At 39.7% G+C, this 18,180-nt stretch overlaps 1 protein-coding gene across 4 annotated transcripts in view; it reads left to right on the top strand.

The window, feature by feature from the left end:
• The window catches only part of dennd4c (DENN/MADD domain containing 4C), a 176,956-nt gene extending 163,331 nt beyond the window's left edge, over positions 1–13,625 (top strand). For all 4 annotated transcript variants that reach the window (XM_041185809.1, XM_041185810.1, XM_041185812.1 and 1 more), the window contains 4 exons: positions 2,973–3,090; positions 4,030–4,183; positions 4,490–4,554; positions 12,374–13,625. In XM_041185809.1, coding sequence (XP_041041743.1) covers positions 2,973–3,090; positions 4,030–4,183; positions 4,490–4,554; positions 12,374–12,510 — 474 coding nt within the window. In that variant the 3' untranslated portion in view covers positions 12,511–13,625. The remainder of the gene's footprint in view (positions 1–2,972; positions 3,091–4,029; positions 4,184–4,489; positions 4,555–12,373) is intronic.
• The last annotated feature ends 4,555 nt before the right edge of the window (positions 13,626–18,180 follow it).

Raw genomic sequence — 18,180 nt, 5'->3', positions numbered from 1 at the left:
TTCTAAACTCCAATGGAAACAAGCTCAGTCTGTCCAACCTTTCTTCATAAGACAACCCACTCATTCCAAGTATCAATCTAGTAAACCTCCTTTGAACTGCATCCAATACATTTACATCTTTCCTTAAATGGGACCAAAACTGCAAACTGTATTCGAGGTGCGGCTTTACTGATGCCCTGTATAACTGAAGCATAACATTTATCCTTTTATGTTCAATCCCCCTCATAATAAAGGATAGCATTCCATTATCTGCCTTAAATTACTTGCATACTAACTTTTTGTGACGCATGCGTCAAAACATCTAGATCCCTCTGCACCTCAGGATTATGCAGCTATTCTCCATTTACGTAATACTCTTTTTTGTTACACCATGCACGTTTATTTTCCATAATAACCTTTGATGTGGCACCTTATCAAATGTCTTCTGGAAATCCAAGTACAGTATGTCTACAGGTTCCTCTTTATCCACTTACTCCTTCAAAAAACTCCAATAAATTGGTTAAACATGATTTTCCTTTCGCAAAACCATGCTGCCCCTTCCCAATTATCTTGAGCTCTTCTAAGTGCCCAGCTATAACTTCCTTTAAATATAGGTTCTAACAACATCCCCACGACAGATGTCAAGCTTACTGGCCTATTTTCCTGTTTTCTGCACCCCCCCCCCGCCAAATAGAAGGGTTACATTTGCTACTTTCCAGTCCGATGGAACTTCTCCAGAATCTAGCAAGTTTTGGAAAATTAACACCAGCACATCAACTACCTCTTTTAAGACCCTTGGATGTAGTCCATTGGGACCCGGAGACTTGCCAGCCTGGAGCTCCATCAATTTGCTGAGTACAGTTTCCCTAGTGATTTCAGTTTCACCAAGTTCCTTTTTCCCATTCACCACCTGATTTGCAGCTATTACTGGAATGTTTTTTGTATCCTGTATAGTGAAGACAGAAGCAAAATATTTGTTCATTTCTTCCGCCATTTCCTTATTAATCTTTTAGTCATTCTCTGCTGCTCTTCATATTCTGACCAATCTGTGCTGCCATTCATCTTTGCGGAGTTGTGCGCTTTTTCCTTAAGTTTGATGCTTTCCTTAACTTCTTTAGTTAACCATGGATGGTGAACCCTCCTCTGAGAATTTTTCTTTTATAATAGGAATGTACTTATTCTGAATACTCTGAAATGTCCCCTTAAATGCTTGCCACAGCTTTTCTATTGATTTATCCTCTAGCCTAGTTTCCCAGTTCACTTCAGCTAGCTCAGCTTTCATCCCCCACATATTTGCCCTTATTTAAGCTTAAGACACTAGCCTTAGACCCACTCTTCTCCCTTTCAAATTGGGTGTAAAATTCAATCATATTGTGGTTGCTGCTACCTTGGGATGCCTTTTACTCTGAGGTCATTATTAATCCTGTTACATTACACAATACCAAGTCTAATATAACCTGCTCTCTGGTTGGTTCCAAAACATGCTACTCTAAGAAACTATCTCGAAAGCATTCTAAGGACTCGTTATCCAGGCTACTACTGCCAATCTGATTTTTCCACTTTATATGTAGATTAAAATCACCCATGATTATTGCTGTTCCTTTATCACAAACACACAATATTTTCTTTTGAATACTTAGTCCTACACTGTGGCTACTGTTAGGGGGTTTGTAGACCACTCTGTGTGCCATTGTAACAAGTTTCCATAGTGCACAACAGCAATTCTGAATTTGCTGCTGCTATGCTCTAAGGTGGTTTGAACTTTGGTGCTTTATCCCACTGTCTATGCTTACATAAATTGGTTGAACAAATGTAAGATGATTATGTACCATAGGTATGGTAACAAAATGAGTTGAAAATAATATCTTTGCTCAAAGAATAAAAATAGATGAAACCTTGTGAATCATTACATTTGAAAGCAAAGGATAACTTGTCATTTTTCTCGCTGCAACTATATTTTAGTGCTATTAACTTTCATTATATAATTGCAAAAGTGGACATCTAATTAGTTAGAAATATGCATACCACAGCAATTACAATGGTAGACAGTCATTTCATTATGAGCAGGCACTAAAATTGTCCTGGAAAAGATCAGCATTAAGTACTTGCTAAAATGAAGTAAAACTGTATTGATGTGAGAAACAATTTAAGTAATGATATACTTGCCCTCTGACACAGTATTTTAACTCCTCCACTTCTGTCATACAGGATAGGGTAAGTTGTTAGCTCATATTGATGGGATGAAAGCGTTTTTTACTTCCAAGGGCCTTGTCTCCGTTCAGTTACCAGGTGGGCATTGTCCTACAGCACAATTCCTAATTTGGCAGTCTTACTCTGAATCCACAGGATAATTTGCTGTGTTTTAGGGGCTGAGACCATTGTGGAAAAATAGAGCATTACTCTGATTTTGACAGTGCTTTTTCTGACCTGGAAGTGCTTGCTGCTGATTATAGATGGTTGAAATGAGGAGTGTTATTTCTCTAGCAATAACATCTTCAGATGCTCATAATTCTTTTCACTGGGGGTGGTTGAGAGTCAACTGAAAGGGTAGGAAAGACAGCTGCTATACTAATCTGTTTTATAACAAAAAATCAAGTGCAGCCATAAACTTCTGCAATCTACAACAAACATTTCGCCCAGTATTCAGCTCTTACACACCAACTCCTACATTATCTTCAACCAGACAAATGTTATTGGTACTGCAATGAAAACTCAATCTGCCCAGGGTTGTTACTACATACATGTGCAGCAGTAGAGACCTTGATAGCTAATCATTCTATTCTTGAAATGTAAATGGTTTTTGACTGCATGAAGGCATGAAGGACCCTTCATAATTTGATTGCTCATGGATTATGCAGTTTCATATGTTATATACATTATCAAAATTCTCTAAACTGAATAGGAGCAGTTATTTTCCCTCTGACAGTTTATTAGTTCACTTGTGCATTTTAAACGTGGAAAATAGTTCTCAAATTATGTATTTTCCCCCCTAGTTGTCGCAGTCAAGTCTTTCACAGGACAGCAAACTGGTTTACATCCAGCTACTTTGGGATAACATTAATCTTCATCAAGAACCTGGTGATCCCCTGTATATACGTTGGAGAAACAGAAGTAAGTGACTGAGATGGACTGCGCAGGATAGCTTTTCTTTCTTTATTTTGCATTTATTTGGTGTCCCTGTTATTAATTTGTGGGCTTGTAGTTTGCCGAACAGTAAATGCAACACCAATAGATATTGTTCTCCCAACCCCCATCAAAATAAAATAGTCAGTTTAGAAGAAATACTGATGTACAGGTCAATCACTCATTTTATCATTACCACCCAGCTGTGTAAAACCCAGGAGCAGTAAGTGAATTTGTAATCTAAATTCAATTTGACCAAATCAATTTCAGTTATTGCTGCTTGAAGCAACACCCCAAATTTGAATGTACAAATAAGTGGGTGAAAGTTGGATCCGAATAGATGGGAATATGTTCGTTAAGGAACTGTGAACACAGGAAATAAATCACAAGCAAATACTATTTAGATCAGCAGTTGTTTCTGTACAAAATAAGTTACATGTACAAAGCTTAAGTTGATGGAAACACTACTTGTGTCATGGCTTATGTAACAAAAGACTAGTGCAGTTTGTTGTTTGAACATGGCTGTAATAGTTTCATGTAGAGTTAAGATTATTTGACAAGCGACATTAAAGTTTCTATCTAGAATATTGTCTGCTTTATCCAATTATCTGTTGAATTTCACAATCTGGTCTGGATCTCTGACAAATTGAATAGAATATCCATTGTATTGCTCTGATTGACTCTTGATTAATCATCTCTGCTCCCGACTTCCCTGTGCATTCTAACACTTTTTGGAAAGCCAAAGATGGACATTTTGAAAAGTTGTTTCTCATGTTCAAATTTTGTTCACCAAACCTCAAAGCAACATACATTGATGGTTTTCATTTGTAGATGTGCACTGCATGAGCATGAAACAGCAAAATAAATTTGTCATCAAAATGAATGCCTCTGGTTCTAAAATATCAAATTAATCTTCTTTATTCACAGACAAAGATGTGGCTGGTGGATTAACTCCAGATAGTCAGGTAGAGAAGAGTCCCCTGCATATAATAGTGAGAAGTATCCAGACCAATGATGTGTTGGGACCTATATGCCTACTCTTGAAGGAATCCAGCAAACACCCTGAAACCAAACGACAAAGGTCAGAAACTCGTGAGAGCTCTTCTACAATATGCAAATGCTGAAAACAAAAATAGCCTCTGCCATAAACCTGTTTTTTTTTAAACATACCTAATCTTCACCAGTAACTGCAAGTGTAAATGTTATGTTGTTCCCTGCATCTTAATGCTCCTATTATATCTGTAGATTCTAATGTTTGTGAATAACTGCTGGAAATAACCATTGCCTCAATTTGTGATAGTGCACATTAATGGTTTTAGTATGTATATCTTGACAGATTTAGATTCAGTAGCTAGATAGTCATTGGAATTTTTTTCTTTCTTCACAGGAGTATGTACAGGGAAATTCTCTTTCTTTCTTTGGTGGCCCTTGGAAGAGAGAATATTGATATTGGTAAGTAAGACTAGATTCCATGTTTAATGTGTAGAATTTTCAGATTTGTTGCAGCCTTCAACCTTCTGAACACCTGCACACTTTACTTTTGGAAATGAAATTTTAAAATTAAGGCAATCCTAATGTACAGTTGCTAAATGTTATTTATGATATGTATTGTATTAACTGATGCTATATGTTGTGACAGTGGTATGCATTGTGCCTCTAGGCTATCCTAAAACTTTTATACCAGTGCTGCAAGTTTGCCTATTAACCCCTGAATACTTGCTAAATTGCTACTTCCTAAACAAGTGTAGAAAATATCCACAACATTTAAACCTGCTATTAGGTACAGACTGGTGTGGGTACCATGGAAAATACTTTTCTGATCTGAAGTTCTTGCCAAAACATAAACTGAACTGAAATCTCCATCTCAAGATTGAAACTGAAGGCAATTTTCCCAATTCCAATAATACAGCATGTGCCAGTTTTAAAATTATCCATGCCTGCTGAATAGCTCACCATTGGTATCTAGCACTAGAAGCAATGCTGATCTGCACTGAATGCTAAAGAAAAAGAGATGCACCTCGCAAATACCCTGAAACCAAGTGACAAAGGTCAGAAACTCGTGAGAGCTCTTCTATAATATGCAAATGCTGAAAACAAAAATAGCCTCTGCCATAAACCTGTTTTTTTTTTAAACATACCTAATCTTCACCAGTAACTGCAGGTGTAAATGTTATGTTGTTCCCTGCATCTTAATGCTCCCATTTATATTTGTAGATTCTAACGCCTGTGAATAACTGCTGTCTTTCACAACCACAGGATACCCCAAAGCACTTATCAGCCAATGACGTTCTTTTGAAACGTAGTCATTGTTGTAATTTAGGAAACACAAGCTTCCCCCAAGCAGTAATATGATGACCAAATCTGTTTGTAATGTTGATTTAAAAATAAGTATTGGCCAGGGCAATGGGAATAACTCCTGTCTACTCTTCAAAATAATGCCATGGGATCTTCACATCAGCCTGAGAGCGAGCAGATGGGGCCTCAGTTTAATGTCTCATCCAAAATACAGTGAACAGTGCAATATACTCTCAATACTGCATTGGAATGTCAGCCTGCATTTTTGTGCTTGGGTCCTGGAGTGGCATTTGAATTCACAACCTTCTGATTCAGAGACAAGAGTGTTACCTATTGAGCCATGGCTGACACTTAAATGGTGTTGTTCGGCCTGTTTGGCACCAGTAACTGACATTGCCTGAGCAACCTATTAGCAAGTTGCAAAACTCTGTGTTCTGAAACCAAGTTGCAAGACATTTTTTTCAGATTAATTATAGGATTTTTCAAACCCTTGTGTATTGTCTATCATAATTCCTGAAACAGATGCTATACTGATGTAGAAATTAATTACTGGGGATGCTGGAAATCTGAAATAAATGTAGAAAATGCTAAAAATATTCAACTGGTCAGGCAGCATCTGTGGAGAGAGAAATGGAGTTACATCTCAGGTCTATGACCTTTCAGCAGACCTGAGAAAAGTTAGAAATGTTATAGGCTTTAAGCTTTGTGCAAGGCGGGAAGAAGAACAAAAGGGAAGGTCTGTGATAGGGCGGAGAGTAGGAGAGAATAAACGCGAAGATTTTCAAGGTGCAAGACCAAAGGGAATGTTAATGGGACAAGTCCTTCTGAATACAGAATCACAGAATCTTAATGGTATTGAAGGAGGCCATTCAGCCCATGTCTGCACTGGCTCTCCAACTGAGCCTTGACCTACTGCCATTGTCCTGCCTTTTCCCCATACCCTTGCACATTGTTTGTATTCAAATAATCATCTAAAGTCTAAGTAAAGAAACTAAAGATGTTTCTAGAGGAAATGTAAATGGCAGGATCCGGACCAGCTGCCACCTGAAAGCAAACTAAATGAGAGAAACGAGAGGAAAAACCAACCCAGCAAAGAACAACAAAACAAAATGGGGGCAGCAATTAAGATCTAAAATTGTTGAACTCATTCTTGAGTCTAGAAGGCTGTAATGTGTCAAACTGAAGAATCAAATGCTGTTCCTTGAGCATGCGTTGAAGCACTGCAGCAGGGCAAGGACAGTAAGGTCAAAGTGGGATCAAGATGAAGAATTAAAATGATAGGTGACCAGAAGCTTAGAATGTCAATCTGAACAGAGGGGTTCCACAAGATCGTCACCCAATCTGTTTTTGGTTTCCTGAATATATAGGAAACCCACATCATGAGCAGGTGAATATGCTGAATTGAAGGAAGTACAAGTAAATCACGGTTTCATCTAGAAGGAATGTTTGGAGTTGTTTGGAGCCTTGGAATGTGGTATAAAAGAACATGTGTTGTATCTCTTGCGCTCGCATGGAAAGGTGCTATAGGAAAGGGAAGGAGTCTTGCAGATAATGGGGGAATGGACCAGGGTACTACAGAGGCAACAGTCCTTTTGGATTACAGAGGGGGAGGGGATGATGCATTCGGTGAAGGCATCACGCTGGAGATGGTGGTGGATGATGCTCTTTGTTCAGGGAAAGTGGTGGAAACAAAAGTACATGAAATAGAATGGACATGGTCAAAGGCTGCGTCTACCATAGTGGAGTCGAATCCTAGGTTAAGGAAGAAGGAAGCCCTTTCAGAAGCACAAGTATGGAAGGCATTAAGATAAAGAGACCTTTAACATTTAAATAGAAATCCAAACATCTCCTTCTAACCAATAAAACTACATCACAAGATTTCACTTTTTTTAAACACAAACTTTATTGTATAGAAAAAAATTAAATGACAAAAGCACTAAACTTTATTTGATTATTACTACGTATGTTATACACTCAAGTTTACTATTTGCTTCCCCTGAGAATTCTCTTAGACTTTTCAATACTTCAAAGTTAATTCAGCTGATTACTTTCTTTTGCAATAAGACAGAGGCCCACTGTAGATTCTCTCACTAGCTTCGAACTAGGTAATCTTCAAGTTCTGTTCCCTCAAAGACTCAAACTGAGATCAAGTCTCACCCACCTTCCATGTGGTAAATGAAGAAGTTAGATTTTTGCTGTGCTTACAGGACACATTTATCTAACAGTCATTTACTTTGGCTATCTTCTCTGAGCTGCAAATCATGAGGTCCAAACTGCAACTAACTCTCTCAGCATTCAGATAAATTGAAAACCAGAGAGCATCCTACATTCCACCCAACTCCATGATGATGTAGCTTGCTCTGGCCTGTCCTTGAACTGACCTTTTAGACTAATTACCCCTCATTTACAATTCTTTTTTGATCAAATGAAAGTAAATGGGTTTTACAACTTTTCAAGGTATATTGAAAGCTTTTAAACTAATTTAGTTTTACCTCCCAAATAAAAACATCTCTCTGGACTGCAGACATCATATCTCCAGCTCTTTTAGCTAAGTAGTTCCACCTGCTGTTTAATAACTCCTCCTCTTCTATTCTGACTTTTTTTTAAAAGTGTCACCTTTTGAACTGCCATTTCTTGTTGTTTTGGCAATCTAAGGCCCAATTTTTAATTACCTTATACACTGCAACTTTAATCTTCTCAGAACTAAAGATTACTACTATAATATTACCATGAGCTGCTTAGGGCTGGAGAAGAACTTGCTGTGGAAGGGGGAGGATCCAGCCATCATGGTCCATGTAGGTACCAATGACATAGGCAGCACAAGGAAAGAGGTTCTGCATAATCTGTATGAGGAACTAGGTACCAATTAAGAAGCCGAACCCCTCAAAGGTAATATTTGGATTGTTAATTGAATCACATGCAAAATGGCAATGGGCAACTAAGATTAGAGAGATGAATGCGTGGCTTAGACTGGTGTGGGACAAGTGGGTTCTAGTTCATTGGGCACTGGCACTAGTACTGAGGGCTGTACCATTGGGAAGGTCTATACTTGAACTGTGCTGGGCCGAGTCTTCTTGAGAATCACACAACTAGGGAAGTAGAGAGGGCTTTAAACTAAACAAGGTAGGTGAGGGATAAAAACAAAAAACTGCAGATGCTGGAAATCCAAAACAAAAACAGAATTACCTGGAAAAACTCAGCAGGTCTGGCAGCATCGGCGGAGAAGTAAAGAGTTGACGTTTCGAGGTGAGGGATTAAGCTTGGGTAGATGTAGCAAATCGAGGCGTAGATTCAAACATGAGAGCATAATAGTTATATGGGAAATGAGGGTCATTGAATAGCAGGAAAGAACTGAGATTTTAAAAAAACTAAGAATACACCAATAGTCAAGACTAGATATTAAAAGATAACAAAGATAAAACTGAAGGCTCTCTATCTGTGGGTAGCATTCATAAAGTAAATTAATAGTGCACATTGAAGTAAATAACCATGATCTGATGGCCATTATGGAGATGTGGCAGCAGGTTGACAAGGATTGAGTCCTGAATGTTGAGGGGTATATGACATTCAAGAATAATAGGAAGCTAGGTAAAGGTGGAGGGGGCAGCTCTGTTGATCAAGGATGGCATTGGTGCAATAGTTAGCGATGACCTTGGTACAGGAGATCAGGATGTAGAATCAGTTTTTGGTCTATGTAAATAGATACATAGAGTCCAACATTCAACCTCGGCTGGAGTAGTGTGTCCAATTCTGGGCACCACAGTTTAGGAAGGACGTGAAGGCTTCAGAGAGGGTCAGAAAAAGTTTGAAAATGCTTCCAGGGATAAAGGACCTCACTTACATGGATAGATTGGAGAGGCTGGAGTTGTTCTCCTTGGAGAAGAGACGGTTCAGAGATTTGGTAGAGCTGCTGAAAATCATGAGGGATCTAGACAGTAGATAAATAAACTTTTTCCATTGGTGGATTGGTCCAGCCACCAGAGGGCATTGATTTAACATGTTTGACAAAAAGACCATGGTGACATGAGGGAAAACTTTTTATACAGTGAGTGGTTAGGATCTGGAATGCACTACCTGAGAGTATGGTAAAGCAGATTCACTTGTGGCTTTAAAAAGGGAGTTGGGTAAGCACCTGAAAAGAAAATTTGCGTGACTACAGGTAAAGTGCTGCGAAGTGTTTTTCTAAAGAGGAAGTGTTGTCCTTGACCAATGTACCTATACCCCTAGAAATTGGTATTTGGGAAAAGTATGTGCTTATAAAATGCAAGTTAAAGACAAATCATGTTTGATTAAATTCAGTTCTTTGAATTAAGTGGTAGTAAGGGTAGTGCTGTTAATGTGATGTGTATATGGACTTTCATTTGACCAAGTACCACATAATAGCTATTTAGCAAAATTAAAGCCCATGAAATTAAATCTACAGGGGCAACATGGATTCGGAATTGGTTAAGGGATGAATGAAGTGTAGTGATGAATGGTTGTTTACAGAAGGCATTTGATAAGGCGCCACATCAAAGGTTATTGTGGAAGATAAAAGCTCGTAATGTAGGGGCTATTATTGGCATGGATAGAAGATTGGCTAGCTAACAGGAAACAGTAGGCATAAATAGGTCATTTTCTGGTGGGCAAGATATAATGAGTGCTTTGCCACAGTGCTGGGGGCTCAACCTTTTGCAATTTATATAAGTGACTTGGATGATGACATAAAGATAGGGAAATAAGCTGAGGAGTACACAAGGCCACAAAGGCATATGGATAGGTTAAATGAAAGGGCAAAGATCTGGCTAATGGAGTATAATGTGGGAAAATGTGAAATGTCCATGTTGGCAGCAAGAATAAAAAAGAAGATATTATCTAAATGGTGAGAGATTGCAGAGCTCTGGGATGCAGGGGGATCCGGGTGTCCTACTGCATGAATCGCAAAAATTATGCAGATACAGCAAGTAATTAGGAAAGTGAATAGAATGTTATTGTTTATTGCGAGGGGAATTGAATACAAAAGTAGGGAGGTTATGCTTCAGTTATACAGGGCATTGGTGAGACCACATCTGGAGTACTGTGTACAGTATTGGTCATCTCATTTAAGGAAGGATGTAAATGCATTGGAAGCAGTTGAGAGAAGGTTTACTAGACTAATATCTGGAATGGGCGGGTTGGCTTATGAGGAAAGGTTGGACAGGCTAGGATTGTATCCACTGGCGTTTAGAAGAGTAAGATGCGACTTGATTGAAACATATAAGAGAGGTCTTGACAGTGTGGATAGGAAGAAGATGTTTCTTGTGGGAGAATGTAGAACTAGGGATCATAAATAAAGGATCACCCCTTTAAAACAGATGAGAACTTTTTTCTCAGAGGGCCATGAGTCTTTGGAACTCTGCTTCCACTGCCTTTCAAGGAAGAGAGCCTTTGAATATTTTTAAGGCAGAGTTAAATAGAGTCTTAATAAGCAAGGGGGTAGGTGGGAATGTGGAGTTGAGGTTACAATCAAATCAGCCATGCTTTTATTGAATGGCAAAGAAGGCTTGAGGTGCCAAATGGCCTACTCCTCATTCGTGTTTATTTTTTAGGCTGCATTGAAGAATACTGTGATATTCATCAGGGGCTAGCAATAGGACTGCTGCCCTTTTTAATATGTTAACAACCTGGACTTGGGTATGCAGGACACAAGTTCAAAATTTGCAGATGATGCAAACTCTGATATAATAAACCTATCTATATGCCTTTGTGGCCTTATGTACTCCTCAGCTTATTTCCCTATCTTTGTGTCATCATCCAAGTCATTTATATAAATTGCAAAAGGTTGAGCCCCCAGCACTGTGGCAAAGCACTCATTACATCTTGCCCACCAGAAAATAACCTATTTATGTCTACTGTTTCCTGTTAGCTAGCCAATCTTCTATCCATGCCAATAATAGCCGAGCTTTTATCTTCCACAATAACCTTTGATGTGGCGCCTTATCAAATGCCTTCTGTAAACAACCATTCATCACTACTCTTCATTCATCCCTTAACCAATTCCGAATCCATGTTGCCCCTGTAGATTTAATTTCATGGGCTTTAATTTTGCTAAATAGCTATTATGTGATACTTGGTCAAATGAAAGTCCATATTGACAACAGATCTCTGGAGGACAGAGACTGAAAGTGGGCAGAACCTCGGCAGGTGGATTTTAATGCTGGGAAGGATGAAGTGATACGTTTTGGTAGGAAGAATAGGTGACAACATGAACTAACTTGTACAATTTTAAAGCAAATGCAGGAAGAGAGATCTGGGGTGTATATCCACAAATCTTTGAAGGTAGCACAAGTTGAGAAGACTTTTTAATAAAAACCGTATGGGACCCTTGGATTTACTAATAGAAGAACAGAGTACAAAAGCAAGGGACTTGTGTTAAATCTTTCATAAAACACTCATTAGGCACAAGCTGGAGGATAATATAGTTTTGGCTGTCAAACTTCAGATAGAATGTCAAGGTCTTAGGGTACAGAAAATATTTACTGGAATGCTACCAGAGATTCTGTGAGAGACTAGAGAAGCTGGAGGAATTGTTGGAGTAGAGAAAGTTAAGGGGAGATTCGATAGAAGTGTTCAGCATCAGGAAAGCTTTTGAGTGGCCAAAACATCAGTGGGCCAGTAAACAGATTTAGGATGATTGCCAAAATTACTAGACTGGGAATTTTTTTCATGATTTGTGGGTGGTCTGGAATTCAGAGCATGAAAGGGTGTTGAAACATTCAATTTTAACATTCAAAAGAGTATTTAATAATATTTGAAGGAAAAAAATGTACAGCATTGAGAATAGCAAATGAGTTTGGGACCATGATTGGCCTAATGGCCTCCTTGCATGCTGAATCATTGTAATTGCTCATTGTCTGACTTCTGGTCTGTAGAGGTGTTAATATCTTCAAAAACAAAATGTAAGTTTGAATGTATTACTCAATTGAATCCTAACCTGGCTCAATACTTGTGATTACAGATGCTTTTGATAGAGAATACAGAGCAGCTTACGAGCACTTGACAGAAGAACAAGTGAAGGTGGCACTCCCGATTGATTCACCACCTTGTACCAAGATTGAGTGGTGCCGGAAGTGTTTTGAGCCTCCCTTCATCTAAAAAAAAACTGCAATATTATTATGGAATTGAACCACTATGATTTAAGTCCAAAGTATGAATGTACAATCTTCAAACTAAGCATATGCATCTAGGTGATTAGAATTAAGATGTTGGTGTCTGTGATGATATGACTGCACAGTTTGAGGTGCTGTTGCATTGTGAATAATGAAAGAACTGTTCACTGTTTCTAAACTTCTATGGAAGGGAGATTTAATAAAATGTAACTGCTAAACACTAAATGTCTTAAGGCAGGTCTGCCATTTCCTATCAGTGGTCTAGTAGTGCAGTGTTTTGTACAAATATCACACAGGATGGTTCTGACCATTTTGTATTTTTTAGTATCAACGACTGGATTTTAAGTTCTGGATTATTTTCTTTCAGTATAAATCAAGTGTTGAGATTCTACAATTCAGAATGAAATCACTAACCCTCCTATAATGAAACTAGGGGTCATTGGGTAATTGAGTTCTTTGTCTGTATCACTGAGACATAAAACATTACATGATTGGATCGGGGCATTGGGGCTTGGTTGGGGAGGATCACATGCTTACAGTAAACAGCCCCTGATTGACTTCTATCTGTGCTATGCCCAGCTGATGCTTTATGTCCAGGTGGTGACAATGACAATAGACTTTGTCTCTGACAGGGCAGTTCTTTAGTGTTGCATTTATAAAGGGATGCTGTAATTTTATGCTGAGATTTTTGATGCATTCTGCAGTAGAAACATAGTTGGAGTTCTCTTCCTCTCTATGGCATAAACCAGAGTAATTTAATTTAAAAAAAAACAAATATTGCTGACATCTTGTTTTTCAGGATTTAATAGTCTGAGAAAAATTATAAATGCACTGGGTAACTTGTGGCAGTACAAATAATATTGAAGGACAAAAATTCTGTTCTGATATCTATATGTAATCCTGTATCAAAGACTTTACACTGAGCTGTAAAATATTGATTTTATATTTTAACACTTCTAGAAAGGCAGATTGCATCTATGGTCCAAATCTTGTGCAGATACACAGCTGTTTTATTTGACAACTGTCAGTATAATTCTCTAAATATAATGTATGTCAACATATTAAGCAATTACTTGTTGAATAAAGGATAGTTATACAAAATTGTCATTTTTAATGGTAAAGGGACTGAGTACATAATATTACCTAGATTATACAGTGCAGAAACAGCCATTTAGCCTGAAACTGTGTTGTGCCACCCCGCCCCCCCGCATTTCATCTGCCTCCTCTCAGGTACTTCTCCTTGTTTGCTTCTGAAAACATCTAAGCTGTTTGGCTCAACTATTTCCTGTAATGACAAGTTCCACATTCTAACCACAAGTAAAGACATGTATCTTCACCCCTTATTGGATTTATAGTCATCTTGTATTTAGCCCTTCATTTTTGATTCTCCTACAAGTGGAAATATTCTCTCCACGTCTGTCTGTCCAAACTATTCATGAATTTGAAGGCATCCGTCAAGTGTTGTTAGTCTTGAAAGAAAAGAGAAGTTGGAAATGTGTAGTAGTTTTGCAAGAACAGGGTCAAGGATTGGTTTTCTCAAAGCAATGAGCGTTGACAGATTTAAAGAGGGGGACAGTCCGTGAAGATAAAACTGGCAATTATCAGCTAATTTGTGCATTAGGAGGGGAATTTGGGTAGTCAGCAATTTAGTGAGAATAAGGCCGAGGAGGCAAGAAGCTGGTTTCATGGACAAAATCAGGAGAAAGTGCCAAATAGGTGTGATTTGATAATATGCACCACACCAACTTTGATGCTCTTGACAGGACACATGATGGAAGATGTAGCCACGTGAGGAGGCTTCATCTGTGATAGGCAATAAATGCAGGCCTCATTAGTCGCAATCTCATGAATTAATTTTTAAAATTCTAATCTCCATGCTAGAAAAAAAACAGCAGTGGCATAAGTGCTGTCAAAGACGGAACAGGTTGTGGCCGTCTTCATTAATGTCCTTGAACATGTTTCTCCGTCCCAAATCTATACCCTTCTTTGCTGTAACTCCTTGTTTGAATCCTTCCAATTGGGGTGCAGTGAAACATGTTACAATTGAGGTTTATGGGAGTGATGTTTTGGGACTTCTCCTTTAAATTTAAAGATAAAATGAAGGGGGTCATGTGACCTGTCCTGAAGTCTGCCTGATGGTAAGCCTGGGTGGTTTGAGATCAACAGAAGGCTTAGATTGTTTTAATGCGCAGAAGGTGCAAAGTATTTACGCTAGGAGGCAATGGCAGCAGCCTGTGTGTCAACAGTGCCAACCCCAACTGCTCTTGATTTAACCCCAACTGCTCTTGATTTGAGTGACATTCTGGGCCATTTCAGAGGGCAGTTGAGAGTCAACCACAATGCTGTGGGTCTAGAGTTGCATGTAGACCAGACTGGGTAAGGATGGCATATTTCCTTCCCTGGAGGACATCAGTGAACCAGATGGGTTTTTCTAACAATCAATCATAGCTGCCATGCTCATCATTACTGAGACTAGCTTTATATTCCAGATTTATTAATGGAATTTAAATTCCACTGCCATGATGGGATTTGAACCCATGTCCCCACAGCAATAGCTTTGACTTCTGGATTTCTAGTCTAGTGACATTGCCACTGTCCCCCCACAACTGTGAACATCTCGCTTTATACTGTTCCATTTCTTTCCAAGGTGAAAGAGTTGGCTCTTCAAGATTAGCTAATTAGCATTTCTGCCTATATATAAGGCCTATGTGATTCACATTGTCAAGTGGAAGGATGCAGTGGAAGCCACTGTAAAGATTAGGTTACAGGTTCCACAAAGATATCACTGAAAACACTTGTGATATTTGGTCTGCCTCAATCCACGAGAGAGCGAGCAGCAAAAGTCTCTGTGGTTCACTGCAGGAATGCAGGTGGGAGCTCGCACTTGGATTGAAAAGACCAAATTTGTGGGGAATTATAACAAGGCTGGAAGTTTCATCCAGCTTGGTCCAAATGGACATTCACTGTGAAAGACAGTTCTAAGATTGCAAGATACCAGGCTGAGAAAAGAATCACTAGATTGATTTTGGGGAAAATTGAATGTCTACATAAAGGACAGTACACCATTTACCTGTGAAGTCGGTTTTTCAGTTGGACTAAAAATAAGATGGGGGTGCTATTCAGTTCTGTGGTTTCAAGTATAAGTTACCTACAACAGTGTTTAATTAATGGCGTTTTTGGCTATTTGTTGCAGTAAATATCTTAAAGCATGAAATCTTGACATGGCTGTCTTTCAGCAATTAAATTTTAAAATGAAATTCAAACTTCCAGTTACCAGTCTTTACAGAGATCATAATACTCCTATCAAAGTCACAAATGACATTGTGTGACCAGGTCAAATCCCACCATGGCTACTGGTGGAATTTAAATTCAGTTATTAAATCTGGAATTAAAAGGCTAGTTTTGGTGACAGTAATCATGAAACCATTACTGATTGCATTAAAAAACCCATCTGGTTCACTAATGTCCTTTAGGGAAGGAAATCTGCCATGCTTACCTGGTCTGGCCTACATGTCACTACAGACCCATAGCAATGTGGTTCACTCTTACTGCACTCTAAAATAGCCTAGTAATCCACTCAGCTGTATTAAACCGCTACAAAGCCTACAAAAGGGAATGAAATCAGACAGATCACCTGGCATCGACCTGGACACCCAGTCCTATCATCCCTGCAAATTCCTCCTTACTAACATCTGAGGGCTTGTGCCACAGACTAGCAGAGCAACAGTCTGACAGTCATACTCACGGAATCATACTTTAAAGACAATGTTCCAAACACCGCCATCACCATCCCTGGGTAGGTCCTGTCCAGCTAACTGGAAGGTCTGTCTGGAGGTGGTGGCACAGTGGTATACGGATGGGAGTGGTGGCACAGTGGTATACGGATGGGAGTTCTGAGAGTTCTCAACATCGACTGCACTCCATGAAGTTTCATGGCATCAGGTAAAATATGGGAAAGAAAATCAGATTACCACCTAGTGCCCACCCCCACCCCCAACCCCCCCCTCCCCCCGGCCCAACCAACCAGCTGATGAATCATGCTCCTCCAGGTTGAAACCACTTGGAGGAAGCACTGAGGGCGGCTAGAGCACAGAATATACTTTGGATGGGAGACTTCAATATCCATCAAGGGTGACTTGGTAACACCACTGGTGGCTGAGTCCTAAAGGACATAGCTGCTAGGCTGGGCCTGTGGCAGGTGTTAAAGGAAAAACCTACTTGACCTCGTCCTCACCAATCTACCTGTCACAGATTCATCTGTCCATCACAGTATTGGTAGGGGTGACCACTACATATCCTTGTGGAAATGAAGTCCTGTCTTCACATTTAAGATACTATCCATTGTGTTGTGTGGCACCTCCATCGTGTTAAATGGGATACACTTTGAACATAAGTAGCAACTCAAAACTGGGCAATCATGGGGTGCTGTGGACCATCAGCAGCAGCAGTATTGTATGCAACCAGAAGATGTAACCTCCATGATCTGGCATATCACCCATGCTACCATCATACCAGGGGATCAACCCTGGTTCAATGAAGCAGGGTCTGCCAGGAGCAGCACCAGGCATATCTAAGAATGAGTGACAACCGGGTGAAGCTACAACATCAGACTACTTGCATGCCAAACAGTGAAAGCAGCATGCAATAGAGCTAAGTGATCCCACAACCAATGGATCAGATCTAAGCTTTGCAGCCCTGCCACATCCAGCCGTGCATGGTGGTGGGAAATTAAACAACTAACTGGAGGTGGAGGGGGAGCCCAGCACATCACAAGAGGTAAGGCTGAAGCATTTGCAACAATCTTCAGCCAGAAGTGCAGAGTGAATGATCCAACTCTGCCTCGTCCTGAGGGCCCCAGCATCACCCATGCCAGTCTTCAGCAAATTCAATTCACTTCATGTGATGTCAAGTAAGGCTGAAGGCAATGGATACTGTAAAAGCTATGGGTCCTGACAACATTTTAGTAATAGTATTGAAGACTTCAACTCCAGGATTAGCTGTGGCCTTAGCCAAGCTGTTCCAGTATAGCTACAACATTGGCATCTACCCAGTAATGTGGAAAACTGCCCAGGTATGTTGTGTCCACAAAAAGCAGGACAAACTCAACATGGCCAATTACTGCCTCATCAGTCTACTCTTGAGCAGAGATGGAAGGAGTCATTGGCAGTGCTACCAAGTGGTACTTAATCAACAATAACCTAACTGACGCCCAGTTTGGGCTCTGCCAGGGCCACTCAGCTTCTGATTTCATTACAGCCTTAGTCCAAACGTGGACAAAAGAGCTGAACTCAAGAGATGAGGTGAGATTGACATCAAGGCAGCATTTAACCGAGTATGGTATCAAGAAGACCCAGCAAAACCAGTCAGTGTGAAAACTCTCCACTGTTTGGGGTCATACCTAGCACAAAGGAAGATGATCCTGGTAGTTGGAGATCAATCATCTCAGTCACAGGCCATCACTGTAGGAGTTCCTCAGGGCAGTGTCCTAGACCAAACCATCTTCAGCTCCTTCATCAATGACCTTTCCTCCACCATAAGGTCAGAAGTGGGAATGTACGTTGATTGCAGAATGTACAGCACCATTCACGACAACTCAAGACACTGAAGCAGCCCATACCCATATGTAGTCGGACCTGGACAACATTTCGCCTTGGGC

Source organism: Carcharodon carcharias, chromosome 4 (assembly GCF_017639515.1).
Source record: "Carcharodon carcharias isolate sCarCar2 chromosome 4, sCarCar2.pri, whole genome shotgun sequence".
In the NCBI taxonomy this organism is placed as follows: domain Eukaryota; kingdom Metazoa; phylum Chordata; class Chondrichthyes; order Lamniformes; family Lamnidae; genus Carcharodon; species Carcharodon carcharias.
This window is presented reverse-complemented; position numbering and strand designations above follow the sequence as displayed.